Below are 17,597 nucleotides of genomic sequence, written 5' to 3'. Positions count from 1 at the left end.
TGCTGTGTTTTTCGTGTGTGGCGGCGGGGGGGGTGGGGTGGGGAGAGGAGGGGGTGGGGGGCGAGGGGCGGACAGGAGGGGCGAGGGCGGGGGGGGGGGGGGGGGGGGGGTGGCTTATAGTCCGTTACAACAGTTTTTAGTTTTCATCAAGTTTTTTTGTGTGTTCTTGGTCTTCAGTTTAACGGGCTTGGTTTAAATGAACCGGACGGTGTTTTGTTTGGCTGCGCTGCAGGTTTCTCTACAGACTGAGCTCCGACACATTTTAGCTGTTCAGTTAAAAACTGTTTGTAATTAACCTGATCTCATTTAACTCCTCGAAGCTTCGGGATCTGTCCCCACATGACGGACGACAACAAAGACCAGCTGAGAGGGAAAGACCTGCTGGTGGCTTATTACGATGTGGACTACGAGAAAAACCCCAAAGGCTCCAACTACTGGAGGAACAGGTTGGTGTTTGCTCAGAAACCTTCCTGCAGCAACGGTTCACTCTCGGCTTTATCTTGACCCTCACCTGTTAAAACCACGGTCTCTTAAAAAACGTTTAAATAACCGTCTTTCGTTGAACTCCAAGTGCATGACTTGAACAAAGTAATGACGTTACTAAACGTCTTGCAGGGTGATGAAGGTTGCCAAAAGCTTCCTGGATCAGGGAAAGAAGCTGAACTTTGCCGTCGCCAACAAGAACCAGTTCAACCACGAAGTGTCTGAGTTCGGCCTGGACGGCAGCTCGGGGGAGCTGCCTCTCGTGGCCATCCGCTCCGCCAAGGGAGACAAATACGTCATGAGCGAGGAGTTCTCGTAAGTCCTGCTGCGCAGACGCAGCGTCTCATTTTAAACACAAACCGAGCATTCAAATGTATTTTAGTAATACTTGTTGATTATTTGAGGTGTTTTAACTTGTAAAACTGGCCTTTTTTTATGGATTTTGGACGGCTTTAAAATTTAACTTGTGAAGTTTTTTTTTATTTTCTTCATTTATTCAGCGAACGTCACATGCTCTGAAGGTTCCCAGTGACACTTTATTTGCTCGTTCTTATGAAGTTTTTAGAAATTTAAAACTAATTGTTCAAGTTCCTCTCATTCACTGACGGACCTTTTTTTAAGAGTTTAAAAGTACAAATGACTAAGTTTAGATTAATGACTTCCAGCTCAAGTGCAGACGCGGAGCCGCAGTTTTTTTTCCACTTTCCAGCTCTGCTGATTTGTTCTGCGTTGTCCCGACAGCCGAGATGGAAAAGCTCTCGAGCGTTTCCTGCAAGATTACTTCGATGGAAAGCTGAAGCGCTACCTCAAATCAGAAGCAATCCCAGAGAACAATGATGGACCAGTTAAGGTGAGAAATCTTTCCTAAAACTGCTGTTTTAAAACAAATCTTTACATTTTTGTTACATGTCCACAAACTATATATTTTTACAGTTTAATCCCATTGAGCCTCAGGGGCTCATTTACAAGAGACCTGATTTTAACAGTGATGATAGTAGACAATCATAAAACTTACAAATTGAGAATAACATATATAAAAGAAAATGTTATTATAAAAACACTAGGTTGTAAAGCGATGTAGAAATTAAAAAACGGGAACATTTCCTTGTGCCAACACCTGTGAAGCCAATGGAAGTGACGGGTTTGACCCCACACCAAAAGGCAGAGCCACTGACGTGTAGAAGGTCTTTAACACACTTTAACTTTCTGAACAGAAAACCACAACATTAAGATTTCATCAAACCTAAAGCAAAATCTGTAATTCAAGTTAAAAAAAATCTGTTGAATTACCGTAATTTCCAGTACATCGAGCGCACCTGAATATAAACCGCGCCCACTAAATTTAAATAAAGATTTCTACGTATAAAGATCACGCTCGTCTATAAGCCATGGGTGTCCATGTTGTAGCATTAGATATTTAACAAATACTTTTTAACCTTAACATACACGGATATAGACGGTGAACTTTTTCTTTTTGAAGTGCCTGTAACACTCGGGGTTTAAGAAGAAGAAGAAGAAGAAGAAAAAACTGTCCTACCAGGAAGTCATTGATCGATTGATCTTCACCTTCCACCTGTGCAATGCTGCACAAACTAAGTCCTGGGGGCACAGTAGGGAGGGGAGGAGAGAACGGGGGAGAAACTGAGAAATTATTTTAAATTGCGACCTGTTCTGTAATTTCATTGGTCAGATTTATTATCGTTTTTTATCTTTATTTTTACAGGTAGTCTCATTGAGTCATGAGGACTCACCCACAAGAGACGAGTATTAGCTGCCGTATTTTTAGTGAAAAAAATCCATAAATGCGTCGCTTCGTCGTATACGTCGCATCTATGCGTCACCGTTGACGACTTGGAGATGTGGGCGGAGCCTGAAAATGTGGGCTGGTGTTGTCAAAAATTGATTGGCTGCAAAATGGCAGCCGCGGGGGCGTGCACGTGAGGACTTTAACAAGATTAACACTTAAAAACGACGATTTGCTCGAAATTATACTTGAAGGTGTGTCTCAGTCTAACTTTTCCTTAATAAATGCACTTTCAAATCAGCTGCATTTTCACAAGCAGTCCTCCGGAAACATGAACTGAGAGGGCGACTCGCTTGTGTTTTTTTTTTTAGAAATTTCACAAGATAACCACATAAAACAATTGTTTGCTCGATTTTATAGCCAAGGTGTGTGTCTGTTGAACTTTAACTTAATAAATGCACTTCAGTGGTCAAATCGGCTTCATTTCTCGGGGCGTCGCAGCAAAATGCAGCTGATTTGACGGTTGCTCCAGGCAGACGACGGGGCAGGCTATGGCAAGCCGATTGTTTCATTAATAGGCACTTTTACCTATTACATGATACAACGGCATACTACTTGAGTGCCATCTAGTGGCTGAAAATGGTAGTGTTCAATATTTTCTGTCAGAGTTAATGAAAACAGTCAAATCTCAGCCAAAATTTTGTTTATAAATATGGGAAAAAATCCATAAATGATGCTTCAGCGTATGAGTCGCAGGGCATGTAAATTATGCAAAAAACTGAGACTTATAGGGTGAAAAATACAGTATGCGAGCGCCCGGGTGTGGCCAGGCTTAACGTATAAGCGGCATGAAGCTCGTTAGCCCGTCAAAGCTGTAAGTCCGTAAGCTTCGTTGTTCAGAGCGTGTGGAAAAAATTAGCAGCTTATAGTCTGGAAATTACGGTAGTTCTGTGCTGCACAGGTCCTCGTAAAGATGTACACGTTGAATCTTTAAGGACTTGCGGGGTAAATTTTTAACCTGCCACTGAAATTTTAAACCATTTTCACCACCTCTTCTGCCACTTTTTTTTTTTTTTTTTTTATTTTTTTTTGACATTATACATCTCGAGTACAAAATAAAGAGTGTAGTATTCTGTTTTTAAATTAAAACAAATAAAACAAATCTCTGCTTCAGTGTAGTTAAAGCTGCCCAGGAGATCCAACCAGGTGTTGCTGTTGATATGAACACTTGGAGTCCCCGGATGACCGAAGGAAAGCTGTGATGTTTTTGTCTTCAGGTTTTGGTGGCTGAGAACTTTGACTCCATCGTCAACGACGACAGCAAAGATGTGCTCATCGAGTTTTACGCGCCGTGGTGCGGACACTGCAAGAGCCTGGAGCCAAAATACGTGGAGCTGGGAGAGAAGGTAGGGAACGGGAGCTTTGACCCTCGCTTCATAAAACATCTGCAAACATTTAGTTTTGTTTTTCACATTGACATGAGAAAAGCAGGAAGTGAAATGTTTGTTATAAATGAGTTAAAATGTTGAAGAGAACACTTCAGGACCAAACAAAACAACTCTTGGGGCTGTTGGTGCCCTAGAGAACAGTTATAAGGACGAGTTTGCTTTTGCCGTCAGGGGAATGCTGTGATTGCTCCACACTTCGCTAACAGTTGGTGCAGTCAGGTCAAACATGTCACGTTTATCACTAGAGTAGAAGTACTTGGAGCAGTGCATTGTGGGTCTTTAGTCTTTAAGGGTAATAAGTCTGTCACTGCATGATCCGTACCGTCAGCTCATTTGTGCATGCGCTAAAAGGAATACTTCTGGGTCGCATGGATCGCTGTAGATTATGCCAGATTAAGGAAAATGTACTGGAAATAATTACTTCCAGCCTTAATTATAAAGATGTGCTCATTTATATCATGTAAGCTGATTTGATATTAATAAAATATATTTATGAAGCATACCATATTAATATCTTTCTGTAAATTGATTACTTTTTGGTCCAAACTGTCTTATACTGCCATCCGGTGGTCGAAAAACGGTACCACGCACAAATCAACATTTCTTCTTAAATTTGACAATAATTACTAATTATTGTCAAATTTCAATGTTATCGTTTATCGCAATAATTTCTGAGACAATTAATCGCCCAGCAAAATGGGTTATGGTGACCGGCCTCGTGACCTGACCCCCCCAGCCGGTGCTGAATGAGGAAACCCTGCAAGACGCAGAATGAGTTATTTCCATGGGGAAACAGCGCCGCTCAGTGGTGAAGCTGCGCTACATCACCTTAAAAATGAATCACGTCATTTTAACCAATGACGTCAGTGATTTAACGGAAGTACGAGTGGCGTAAATTAACAACATGGAGATGGAGCACGTACCTTTCTAAGTAAATTAAGACGGTTCTTATTCATAAACGAAATTATAACATTGTTTTGGAAAATGAATCAATTTATAGAAAGAGATATTTTAAATAATAATAAATATGGTTTGTGTCATAAATATATTGTATTAATATCATATTTGTTGTATTAAATCAGCTTACAGGGTATAATTGGCGATTTATAATTAAAGCTGGAAGTAATTTATTTCCAGTGCATTTTCCTTTAATCTATCAACGGCGACCCGGAAGTATTCCTTTTATCTGACAGTGCGGGTCGTGTAGGGACAAAGACCAATGAGTAACGTGGACCAATCACATTCCTGTTGCACAGAGTCCTCGTTGATGAGCGCGTTAAAACCACTAAATACTTGAAGTGGTCTTCTGTGGTCCGAAAGCTTATGTTAAATAACGGTGTGATTAAAAACATGTAGGTCTTCTATCATTTCAGCTTTAAGTGTAAAATCTTGTTTAAAAAAAAAAAAAAAAAAACTGATGTCACCTGTTTATTATTTTACTGGTTTACCTTGTGCAAACCAAAAGAACCTGATAAAAGTTGTGATGTGAAGATTTATTTTTAATTCTCCACTAACGAGTTGTTTCTTCCTCAGCTGGCCGACGATCCAAACGTTGTTATTGCCAAGATGGATGCCACAGCCAACGATGTGCCATCTCCATATGAAGTCAGCGGGTGAGTCCGTGGGTCACTAGCTGTGATTTTTTAAAAATTTTTCTGGCCTCCCTGAGCGACCGACGGGTTTGTAGATCTTAGAAATCTAATAAAATGTATTTTCACTCTTAGCTGAGGCTGTAGGATGCGTTTGGCTGTTATTGGAAAACTTTCTTTGCTTCAGCTGGAAGTTTTGGAAAAGTCATTTTTGACGTTTTATTGTGTCAAGAGGAATTTACGTCTCTTTTGTTCCAGTTTCCCTACGATCTACTTCTCCCCTGCTGGACGCAAGTCGAACCCCAAGAAATACGAGGTGAGTTTCAGTTCTCGTTTGTCTTCACCAAAACTGGTTTCCGACCTGCGTCCCGGTTCTCATGTCCCGCCGCTCACGTTGCAGGGAGGACGGGAGGTGAACGACTTCATCTCTTACCTGAAGAAGGAGGCCACCAACCCGTTGGTGGTTCAGAAAAAGAAGAAGGACGGCGACAAGTCTGAGCTATAAAAGCGCCCAACGGGAACTCCGCATCCGTCACAACAGGAGGGGGCTTGAGGAAGACGAAGAACTAAATTAATTCCACTCTTAGTGAACAAATGCTCTGAAGCCGAAGTCAAGACGCGGCCATCCCATAGGCCCTCCGCCGCTCAGGATCACTGTGGAGAAGTAGTGGCCAGGGTCTGCCCGATGTTTTTATTTTATTTTCAAACCGTACCAAATTTTTAGGGACGAGGGACCGCTTTTGAATGAGATTTCTATTTCCTCGGGTCTGTCTACACATCATGCTGATGCACTTTGGTTTGATGCCAGTTTTCCAGCCGTCTGTTGCTTTGGTTTTGTCATCACAGGGGCTAACTACTGTTTGTTGTTTGTAACTGGTTTTTGTTTTTGTACATTTGGAAGAACTATGAAATAAAAAATAAATAAAAGGCCCACAAAACCAAAATGATGTGTTCGTCTCATTTCTGATGCGTTATTCTGCCATGACGGATAAAAATATTACAGCTAAACCAGCATCGCCTGCCACCTTGGCTGCCTTGTACCTGTGATCAGTCTCAGCTACTACCACACCAAACATCTGCTCAATATCGTCACAATTTTTATTTTTAGACTTTGCTTTGTCTTTGTACTTTAAGGCTCATATTTCCAACAAACTACATTGTGAGGTGCAACTGGTCCTTGTGGGGCCCGGATCCTGTAAGACGTACCGTTGGTGGGTTAAGGTGTAGGAGTAAGGGGTGAACTGAGGATGGGTTAGGCTATAGAAATTAATGGAAGTCAATGTAATCAATGGAAGGCAATGCTACTGTGCTAACTCCGGCATAGTTACATTGATGCTTACTGCTGACATGTTGATTAATATGCATTGTCCTAATTTAAATAAAGAATAAAAAAATGCAAAGTTCCTGTACAGATGTATTTGTGTGTGTGTGTGTGTGTGTGTGTTATAGTGAATTAGCGGGGCCATTTTCAATTGGGTTTAAGTGCAAGTGCAATTACATGATTAGATTTCATGGTAGCAACAATTAATAAAGAAAAAAAGTTGGTTTTAAACAAATGGTTTGTGATTCCCAGGGTCGAAAGTTTTTGACTCAGATTTTTTTTTAAGGTAAATTAAGTAGTTTTATTTTGACTAGAAGTAATCAGTGCATTTCGAATGGACCTTTATTGCCATTGCACCTAAATACAACGAAATTTGTGATATATTTCATATAAAATCTATTTGCCACTCAAAATGTTTGAAGGAAAATGACATGGCTGACGAAACGGTGTTTTATTATGCTTTTAAGTCTAAATGTGAATTTTCAAATTATTTACATATACCGCCCTGAACCACGAGGTGGCGCTCGTGTTTACGCGTCCTGTTCCAGCGCGAACGAAGAAGAGCGTGAACCAATCAGGTGGCGAGGCTGCTTATAACTTGTTCGGGCATGTTTAATGAATCTACACGTGCTGCTCAGGAAGGTAACGTTAAATATGTTTCTTTGTTTAATTTAATACGCGTGTTGGGAACAGTCAAAAGTACCAGATGTTCCGACGGTATTGATTTTTGGGAGTTTTCTTAACTGCGTAGTCTGGTATGACGCATTTGTGTCAACGAGCTTGGGTTTTCATGCCGGTCTGCCAAATTCCATTAAGATATGCATCAGTTTTAGCAAAATATAGTAGCGGGCGGACTGAAGAAAGATGTACAAGTCAATAAACGGTGTTTTCTTCGACCTTTAAGGCAAGTGGCCAATTCGGCTCAAGCATGGTTAGCCAAACTTTAAGTGTTTTGTTTGTTTAGAAGGAAACGGCCTGTTCACATAGGGTTCATTTCGTTTTGACGTGGACCTCCTGACCCAGGATTGTTTTTTTAATTTATTTTTATTTAGACAGGTTAATCCCATTGAGCCTCGAGGACTCTTTTACAAGAGAGACCTGATTTCTTAACAGAGTGATGACAACAGTGAATAACAACAATAGACGGTCACAAATACGAATTTAAATCAAAACAAAATGGCAACCAAATGGACAGTCAAAAGGGAAAGTAGTGGAAAAAACGAATTATAAGGTGGTGTAGAAAATTAGAAACAGGAACATGTCTGCGGTGGGTTTTGCCATGAACTTAACAGATGTTTGAAGCCACTTGGAGAGATCAAGGTTGAGAGCTTCTGATCTTTTTGTGAGATATTTCAGGAAACAGGAGCGGAGTAAGAGAAGGTCCTTTTGCCTAGTTCAGTTCTCACTGAGGGAACACTGCAGGTAATGATGTCCTGGGGGCAGTGTTGCCAGGTGAGAAATGTAGGATTATCGTACTAGAGACGTAATATTATCGTATTTTGAGGGAAATGATCGTACACCCGTCATAACCAAAATAACAAATCTATTAATGCACTGTAGTAGTGATGGGTCCACTTCCAAACCGGCTCTGCTTCTTCTTCTTGTCTCTTTTTCCTTTTCCTCACTCATTCATCCAATCATGGCCGTCGTTCTGAGGCAAACACGTCACTCGTATGTCACATTTAGAAAAGCACTTCCAGCCAATCGTGCATCTGTTTGCGGACACGGATGCCTTCAGGGTTCACAAAAAAGCTCCGACAGACGGTTGGGAGAGGCTGATGACAACCACACATTCAGGGAATGGTCAAATTATCGTATATTTGGCCTTTTTTTGGGATTATTGATCGTACAGCGGGCAAAATTGTCGTACAAACACGATAATTACCGTACACCTGGCAACACTGCCTGGGAGCGCACACTGTAGCTGCACTCACGCAGAGTCATGTAGGAGATGTATGAAGGCAGCAGATCAAGAAGTGAAGTTAATGATGACCAGTTAACCAGCTTAACTTAAGTTACCTGGCATTTCTTTTAAATTGCTTCGATGTCAGTTCAATTGAAAGCTAGTCCTTTTGAAGCTGGTAAAACATCGTCAAACATTGCTTTGAATTGTACTTTAATAACGTTTCTCATCTGTGTAATGTATCATGTCCGCACATCAAGAAAAACGCTTGCATGGGTGTAGGGCTGCAACTAACGATCATTTCAATAATGATTCATCTACCGATTATTATTTTATTTATTTTTTCCCGATGAATCGATGCATCGACAAAAAAAAAAGAAAAGTTTTAATTTCCACCCCTTTATTCCAAAATTGAACATTTGACTGACGTAGCAATTCGCACAAAAAACAGGTTGCAATTTGACTATTCTGTTAGTAAAATATTGAATAATAAAAAATAAAAGTTAGTCATATAGCTTAAAAAAATTAATGTACACAAAAATGTTTACAAATGTATCTTTATACCTGCACAATATGTAGCTACTTTGTAAAATGTGTCCTTGAGGGAAGAGTGTAACCTGGATTAAAAGTGTGTGTATTATGAAATTCTTTATCAAAAGGGCTCGTGAAACGGTCGGCACAGATATTCAGACCAGAAGGAAAAATAAAACATAGAGGAAGCTGTTACTGCTAGGAGTAATAAGTGTCCTTTATTATCCTGCCACAGAAAACAGCCAAGCAAAAAACATGTACACTCTTAACACACAGATTGATATGAAATAACTTCTCACCGTGACACTGGCCGGGAAGTCGTTTTCGACCCAGGTAAAGAAGAATCACATCAAAAATGGTGCATGGCACCAGCGCGCGGCTGATCCATCACAGGACTTCCAAAGATTAAGTTGTTTGATACATTTCTTATATACCTTCTTCCCTGACCGGATCGCGTGAGAGCAGATCAAAGCAAGTTTTGATGGTTGCCAGGAGGACAGATTTAATTAAATCTGTTTTTCCTTCATCAAAGCAGTCTGTGCAACAGAGCGATGGTTTCATAAAAAACATGTCCTTCAAAACCTGGGTCACTGTAACCTGAAGATTGGGCCCGATCTTCTGGCTAGAGCATCCCCAGAGAACTTTAATTACTCCAAAACGCATCTGCAGCACAGGAATGACTGAATAAGCAGATAAGCTGCATCAAAAGTGAGTATAAGTGTGTTTAAATAAGTGTAATATAGGTATAGATTGACATAAAAAGCATTAAAATAATCATTTCTATATCATTCCACCCTTGCTTTTATGGCAATAATAAGTAACACACACAAAATGTATATGTTTGAATAGGCATAAAGGCAACTTAACACCTTATAAAACATTTTTTATATCAGTGTGGATTATTGTAACCTGGATTAAAAGTGTGGATTATTGTAGTGAAGCTTTCGTCTTCAACCATCGACAGAGGCCTCGTGTCAGTGACGATCATGTTCAGGATGTTTCAGTGAAGACCGCTGCTGCTGTGGTGTCCATGATGTCTGTCCATCATGAAGGATGTTGTTGTTTGTTGTTGTTTTCTGGAATGAGACAGTAAATATGTATTATAGCATAATTTACAGCAACTCAAGAAATGCCTTGTTTCACTTACAGTGTTAGGTTCAGGCAAATAAGTAACCCAAAGAGCAATTAAACACACACACACATATTAATACTTAATTACACTCATTTGAGTAGATGTAATAAATTACTTTAATTCCTGTTTAAATGCAATTCATCCTGCCATACCTGCAGTATCTTCAGACTTTGCCAGCAAATTTAAAAGTTGAAGCTTAATCATTAAATTATTATCTTTGTGTTAGATTTATTTATAAATCACATTTAAACACTGCTTGTACCAATTAATTTAAATAAAAAGTAACACACGTTCTCTATCACCGTCATTAATCATCTAACAAACAAACAAGCAGCAGCTTCAGCTACAGAGAGACCGACGTTCGTTGTTGCAGCCCTACATGGGTGTGGGTGACAAAAAGGCAGGTTTACCCTGTCGGGGTTTGAATGTAGTTAACCTTTTTGTTTTCTTACCGTCTCTTCAGGTATGACCTCAAGACCAGGTTCATTACTCAACGATGGCAGAATCGGTAAAAGGTAATAAAAAGGACTCCTCACGGGGCGTTCTTGGCAACTACAGATATCTGTACAAGAAATCGATGTTGATCAGTTCAGTGGAGAATGCAAGAGTCAGGAAGAAGCCTCAGCAGAAGATGGTCGTGCCACACAGCAAAATGAAGAGAGTCCCAGATGAATCCCTGGATGAAACCGAATTGATAAAGAAAGCTAAACTGAGTGACCCTGCAATGGAGGGTCAAAGCCCTTTGAACTCTGAAAACAAAAGTGTTGAAGAAATGGGACACGAGCCCTCGACGTCTGAGCTCGAACACAGTTTAATCAGCGCCTTCAGAGACTGCTGGGAGGTGGACAGTGGTTTCTCCTCTGAAGCCAGCCCTCCAGTCAGCGGTCGCAATTCTCCGTACCTCAGCTCACGTCCGACCTCGGTGGTGGCGTTGGACTGCGAGATGGTGGGGACGGGGCCCGGCGGGCGGTGCAGCGAGCTGGCACGCTGCAGCATCATCGACTACCACGGCAACATCCTGTACGACAAATGCATCAAACCGTGTCAGCCCGTCACGAACTTCAGGACTCGGTGGAGCGGCATCCAGAAGCGGCATCTCCGAAACGCCACGCCCTTCACTCAGGCCAGAGAAGAGGTACAGCTGAGGTCACACATCTGGATTTAAAGTTTAATGCTGATCTTTGTTTGACTGATAAACCACTGTAAGAACTATACACAGAGTAAAGGTGTGAGCAGAACACAAATTATTATTGTGTGAACGTCCCCAAGTGTCTAAACCAATAATTAGCCAAAGTTTTTCATTTGGATAATGTTTTTTTATTTTTATTTAAGCAACTAATTTTATTTAAACCATTGCTTCATTTGTGATTGATTACTTTGCAAATAACCAGCTTTTAGTTGTAGTTTAACATCATGTTCTAAAACCTATTGTTCCAGTTTTTATCTGTAAAAACTGCCACAAACCAGAGCTGCACAGCCGCGAAATTGTGTTTTTGTACCGATGAGGAAATTCTGTAGTATTAAATTTTGGCATAAAATTAAAAGAAATTGAACTAGTTTACAGGTCTCTGTTGTAAAAGAGTCCTTGTGACTCAATGAGACTAACCTGTATAAATAAATAAAGGTTGAATGAATGAATGGTGTAAAAAAATAAAAGAAAACTGTGACACGTCTTTAAAATGTTTATAACTGAAACCTGAAAACACTGATGTAGTTTAAATAATGCAAAAACCTGAAATGTGGCGCTGAGTTACATATGATCTGTTGTTTATTCAGGACTTGTCAGAAATTCTCAGCGGAAGAATCACTGTTGGAAGACGACAACGAGAAACGTCTGCCAAACAAAACACCTGAAATATTTTAAACGTCTGTTTTCACAAAACTGCTCTCGGGAAAGCTCTGGACTTGTGCAGAGTACAGTAGTCCCTCGATACTTTGCGGTTCGACTTTGGCGGACTCGCTCTCGCAGGTTTTCAACATAAGATTGTTCATGACACACGACTGGCGATGGGGAAAGTAAAAAACACGCCCCCTCCTTTCTCTTTCTGAGGCTGTCAGAGCAGACACACAACAGTTTGGGTCTCTGCTGTGACAGCCTAAGAAAGAGAAAGGAGGGGGCGTGGTTGGTCTGCGTGGTGTCCCAGAGACATGCAACAGGTGGGCGCGCAACAGACAGCCTCGGAAAAAGAAAGGAGGGGGGGGGGTGTGTCTATGTTTTCCCTGAGTGAGCTGCATGAGCAGCCTGGATTGTTTATTTAAAATAATCTAGCACGACCCGAACAGAGACTTTAGGAACGAGAGCAGGAGCAAGAATGTTGGAAACTTCAGGCACGAGGCGATCGGACGATCTGGCAGGGAGGCAGAGACGGGGGGGGGGGTTATGAAGCTCAGCGCACAGGTGCAGCAGGAGGGAACGTAAACCCCGCGAGAAGTGAGGGACTACTGTAGATGCATTGTGTAGTTGTGCCGGTCTGAAGTTGTGACTGAAACATTTAAATCAAGTGCACAGTGACTAGATCCAGTCAAACATTGGAACAATTTCACACCAGTGGAAATAATCTGGTCGTTTTTTTTTTGTCCACTCGCTCTGCAGATCCTCAGAATACTTGAAAACAGAGTGGTCGTGGGTCACTCCATCTACAACGACTTTGAGGCACTGAACGTGGTCCACCCCGTTCACCTGGTCAGGGACACGTGCACAACACGTCTCCTGAGCCGACTGGCCGGATTCCCCAGAGAACGCTACCCTTCCCTTAAAATCTTGGCCAGTAAGCTGCTGAACAGGCAGATACAGGTAATTATTAATTTTCTAATGCAATATTGTTGATAAAAATGTCCTGTTCATCTTACTCAGAGAAGCCGCGCTCGAGGACACCAGAAGGTTTTTAACTGGTTTTACTTGCAAGGGCAGACTTGCACAACAGCTCACGCAGATGTGTAGAAGTTCCACGTGCGTGGAGCCCAGTCGAGAGAGTCTGCACCGGGCAGCGTGCGAGAACTGTTTTTAAAAGCTTATCAGCTCTCACAGCTCAGCAGACATTGATGACCTCGGCCATCTAGGTGCACATGCAGGATCAAATCAGCGCGCTCTGAGAAAATTACTTTCTGCTAACTCAAACACATGGTGCACGGGCAAACGTTCTCAGTCGTAGTACCATATTTTTCGGCCTATAAGTCACGCTTTTTGCATAATTTGCATGCCCTGCGACTTATATGCCGAAGTGACTTATTTATGTATTCTTCCACTTTATTAGATATATTTGGACTGATATGATTTATAAAGCGGTGCGATGTGTACGGCGGAAAATATGGTAGTTTAAAAAAAAAAAATCCATAAACCTTGACCAAAATCCCCTCACCCATATTTTGTCGGAATCTGGTTTGAAGTAATTAAAAAGTTTTTGTATCCATGGCTTTCACAGAAATAGTCTGAGTAGAATAAAACGTTCAGTGATTGCACACGTTCCCTTGAGGACTCGTGTTTGTCTCTTTTATTTTTACTCCCCGAGTACTTGAGTCTGTTTTTCTGCTCAGGCTGGGAGGAAAGGTCACTGTTCGGTGGAGGACGCTCGGGCTGCCCTCGATCTCTACAAGCTGGTGGAGGGAGAGTGGGAGCTGGAGCTGCAGGACAAGCTGAGGGACGACGACGCTCCGCTTGAGCCGAGCTTCACCTCGTCGAACCACTACATGCAGGACGAGTACTGGCCGGACGATATCGTTGCAGACAACCAGTGAAGCGCACCCACGACACTTTTCCTTTGAAATGTCAAAGCGCCCCACTGCGTGGTGACAGAAGAACGAGTTCAGATGATGCCGTGAACGAAAAGTCCTGGACTTTGTCCGAACAAATATATTGGGAGACCAATAAAATGTATCGACCTTGTTCCACACGTAGATGTAACTTGTTTATCTGAGGAGGAAAGTGCTTTAATAACTTAAATAAGACACTATATTAGTTTTGTTCTTAAACTCAGAGGTGTAATGACCCAGTGTTTGCTGTGTTCTGAAGTTTGCTTGAAAATAAATTTATTCTTAAGTTAACAATCGTGGTTTTTAGTTAAGATTGGGTGCTATTCTAGTTGGGGTGTAAAAGGTGTAGAGACTTTACCTTAAAAAGTGACCGTAGTATTTGAACTGGAATACAATTGTCCCTCGTTTACTGCGGGGGATCTGTACCCTGAAGCCCCACGATAAGTGAAAAACTGAGAAGTATGGATAGTACTACGAGTAGTAGGTAGTTTATTTTAGTGTGTGTGTATGTGTATATATATTTAGACCCCACAAATGTTTCTAAACTCTAAAAGAGACAGAATGTCATGATTTCAGCTCCCTGCCTCCGTTGCGCTCTGCCACCTGCAAGCGCTCTTGGCCACGCCCACTTCTCCGCTCTGCACGGAGAACAGCTGATCAGCTGCAGCAGGAAGTTTGTCCTGCAGTGTGGGCTGCACCGAGGTGCAGCAGGTGCTAAATAATAATTAAAATAAAACTTCCGTGCCGATCGTGCGGCTCATCCATCAATCAGCCAATTGTGTCATTTCCAGTCTTATTTTGAAAAACCGCAATAGAGCGAGTCTGTGAGAAATGAACCGTGAAGTAGCGAGGGACTGCTGTAGTTGACCTTTTTTTTTCTTCTCCAAAATCAAGAACCTGTTCTAAAGCGGCACGGTGATGCGTTGAAGCCACGGTTCGGTCTGAAATGCTTTGAAACCTCCACATGAGCAACTTTTAAATCTGCAGAGAAGAACCAGTGGACACTGTGTGAACTAAAACATCCAGGCCTTCAACACATTTGATCCATCACCGGTGTGTTGCTGTTTATTCCACATTTAGACAAGTTGTTTTTATTAAGATTCCTGCACTTTTGCACAGCTCAGGAATCGACGAGGGCAAACCTGACGCCACGTCAGCCGAGTTTCCATCGCTGCCGTCCCGGCGCAGCGTGTTTAAAAGTTCTCACGTTCACGTGTGGCCTCTGCTGTTTCAAACTGTTCTGAGATCAGAGTTGTGCTTCAGTACCTCCGTTCACTGCTCGGTGGTAAAATAAAGTTTGCAGTGTCCAGTTGAAGCACTGCGAGTCGGGTATAATTCAGTGTTACGTGGGGGCTGCTCGGTGATTATGGGACTGGGGGCCCGTTGCAACGGGCTGTTCGGTCCCTGTACAAGCGCTGAGTTTGGTTCGCACTGCAGGTCGTTAGTTGGACCCCTTCGGGGTGGAAGTTGGACTCCAGGGCTGCCCATTGTCACTGTGGAGGAGTTCAAGTATCTGAGTTTTGTTCACAAATTAAATGGAGCATGAGATTGACAGATTGGTGCAGCGTCTGCAGTATTGTGGACTCTGTGCCGGTCCGTTGTAGTGAAGAGGGTGCTGAGCTGTAATGCGAAGCCCTCAGTTTACTGGTCGGTCTCTGTTCCTACCTTCACCTCTGGTCATGAACTCTGGTAAGGATGCTCCCATGGCGCCTCCCTAGGGAGGTGCTTCAGGCATGTCCGACTGGGAGGAGACCCCGGGGAAGACCCAAGACACACTGGAGAGACTACGTCTCTGTTGGTCTGGGAACACCTTGGAGTCCTCCCAGTAGAGCTGGAAGAGGTGGCTGGACCTCCCTGCTCAAGCTGCTGCCCCCGAGACCCGACTTCAGAACAAGAGGAAGATGATGGATGGATATAAGTGTTTGGTTTTCTCCACTTTAATTTCAATTCATTCCTGTGAACATCCTAGCATGCAGTTGGGGTCAGAAGTTTACATACACACTATATACTTTTCGTTCATTCAACCTTTATTTAGACAGGTAAATCCCATTGAGCCCCGAGGACTCATTTACAAGAGAGACCTGATTTCAACAAAGGGTGATGACACAATGGACAACAATAGACAGTTATAAAAGAGGTATACAGATTTTTTTTTTTACAAATAAGATGGCTAAACAAAAACAGCTAGATTATAAGGCGATATACGACAACGATCAGGCTTTTAAGGATTTTGTTGAATCTGCTTTTTTCATAAAGCAATAAATATACAACTTTGCCGATTTAAATGTTGCACAAGAATTCATAGTAGATTTTCTTCAATTTACAAGGGGTCATAAATATACATACAAGATCAGTTACTGATGCATGCTCAATAATCCAGGTAGAAAAAGCTACCACCTTGTTGGATAAGCTCAGTTATTGTTGAAAAGCACTTGGAGCACTTGGCGCTGTGATCCTCAAACTGGAAGAGTGGCTCCAACAGATCCCAGGAACAACGTGAGAGCTCTGTGCAGACGAGCACAGTCCTAGGAACATCTAAGGTACTGAGCAGAACCCTCCGGCCTCTGGTAGAGGACCCGAGTTTGGCAGTCCAGTGGAAAATACTCAACTAACGAGCATTTTGTAACGTTTTTCAAAGTCCATACATGTTCTTAGTATTTGGTAGCATCTGTGTAAAAGTTCTCGTTCTTCAGCATCTCTGTTCTCACTTGAACCCTGGGGTGAGCTCACACTTCCAAAGGCTGCATGGGTACAGCCAGCGGACAACGTGTCATTGTTCACCCAATCCATCTAATTTTGTTCCACAAATCGCTTCGTTGAGCTGATCGGGCCTGGTTTAGCAGATTACTGGCCAGCTGCCGGCTCCTCCTCTGTTACGTCTGAGGGAAACGTGCATGAGTGGCGTTCGAACCACCAGGGTCAGGGAGGGTGAAGTGGACAAGCTCCAAAAGAAATGTACAAGTTCTCGAACCTGTGTACTCAGTCCACACATAGAGGAAGCAAAACCTTTACAAGAACCTCGATGTGACGCTAAGATCCAGTGAGTTTACTGGTGTGAGTGTGTCAGATTCCCCGAGCGGTCAGCTACATTTGACTCGACCACAGCTTCCTGATGTGCTTCCTTAAGCTTTTGTATTTCAGCTGCAGCAGATCAGGAGTTGTTGAAAATGAGCACACCAACACTAGATCACGTTCAATGGCAGCTGAAGCCAGCAGATAAAATATCTGGACTTTTCCTTGCACCAAGTATTATTATATATTTATACATATTCCAGAATTGCGCCGCTCAAGGTGGCTGCGTGTTGGAGCAGCTCACATTCATTCTGAGATATTGCTTTTGAAAACACATTTTTCTGGATGTAAATCACTTTTGTCAGATGATTACTTCCTCTGGTATCAGATGCTGTGCAGCTGGAAGGGTTTTTACTGAAACCTTTTTTACATTTGGACATTTGTTATGATGCGTAACCTTAACAGCAAGGTGGTTTTCTACAACTGGGAGCTGCTAATTAACATCTCAAAAGCCCAAATAAGACCTCAACTACAGCACCAAATCCCAAATGAGTTGAAAAGGAGGTGCCGTGGATGCATTACCGTCTACCTGAAGGCTGTGCTCGAGTGCCTGACCACAGCTTACAACAGCGGGAGGACCGAGATCGTCCTCTGGCACCTGCAATTAAGTCTGCAGTGACGAGG

General features: G+C 42.3%; 2 protein-coding genes across 2 annotated transcripts in view; both read left to right on the top strand.

The window, feature by feature from the left end:
* Window positions 1-6,192, top strand: part of pdia3 (protein disulfide isomerase family A, member 3) — a 10,049-nt gene extending 3,857 nt beyond the window's left edge. Inside the window, exons 7-13 of the mRNA XM_037682545.1 lie at window positions 321-446; window positions 616-798; window positions 1,225-1,333; window positions 3,505-3,633; window positions 5,209-5,288; window positions 5,523-5,580; window positions 5,665-6,192. Of these exons, the coding sequence (XP_037538473.1) occupies window positions 321-446; window positions 616-798; window positions 1,225-1,333; window positions 3,505-3,633; window positions 5,209-5,288; window positions 5,523-5,580; window positions 5,665-5,769 (790 nt within the window). The 3' untranslated portion in view covers window positions 5,770-6,192. The remainder of the gene's footprint in view (window positions 1-320; window positions 447-615; window positions 799-1,224; window positions 1,334-3,504; window positions 3,634-5,208; window positions 5,289-5,522; window positions 5,581-5,664) is intronic.
* A 954-nt stretch (window positions 6,193-7,146) lies between these two features.
* On the top strand, window positions 7,147-14,133 carry isg20 (interferon stimulated exonuclease gene). The gene is made up of 4 exons (XM_037682543.1): window positions 7,147-7,227; window positions 10,615-11,286; window positions 12,745-12,945; window positions 13,686-14,133. The coding sequence occupies exons 2-4, from the start codon at window positions 10,648-10,650 to the stop codon at window positions 13,884-13,886; spliced, it is 1,041 nt and encodes a 346-aa protein (XP_037538471.1). The 5' UTR covers window positions 7,147-7,227; window positions 10,615-10,647; the 3' UTR covers window positions 13,887-14,133.
* Window positions 14,134-17,597: the final 3,464 nt, after the last annotated feature.

This window comes from Nematolebias whitei, chromosome 10, assembly GCF_014905685.2.
Source record: "Nematolebias whitei isolate Nwh7 chromosome 10, NemWhi1, whole genome shotgun sequence".
NCBI classification, from domain to species: Eukaryota; Metazoa; Chordata; class Actinopteri; order Cyprinodontiformes; family Rivulidae; genus Nematolebias; species Nematolebias whitei.
Note: the sequence above shows the minus strand (reverse complement) of the source record. Positions and strands in the feature narration are given on the sequence as shown.

Bases quoted from the DNA above. Each gene is read 5' to 3' on its own strand.
- isg20 (XM_037682543.1), top strand. From the start codon at position 10,648: ATGGCAGAATCGGTAAAAGGTAATAAAAAGGACTCCTCACGGGGCGTT. The intron at 11,287-12,744 runs GTACAGCTGAGG...CTCGCTCTGCAG, and splicing joins TCACTCAGGCCAGAGAAGAG to ATCCTCAGAATACTTGAAAA. The intron at 12,946-13,685 runs GTAATTATTAAT...TTTTCTGCTCAG, and splicing joins TGCTGAACAGGCAGATACAG to GCTGGGAGGAAAGGTCACTG.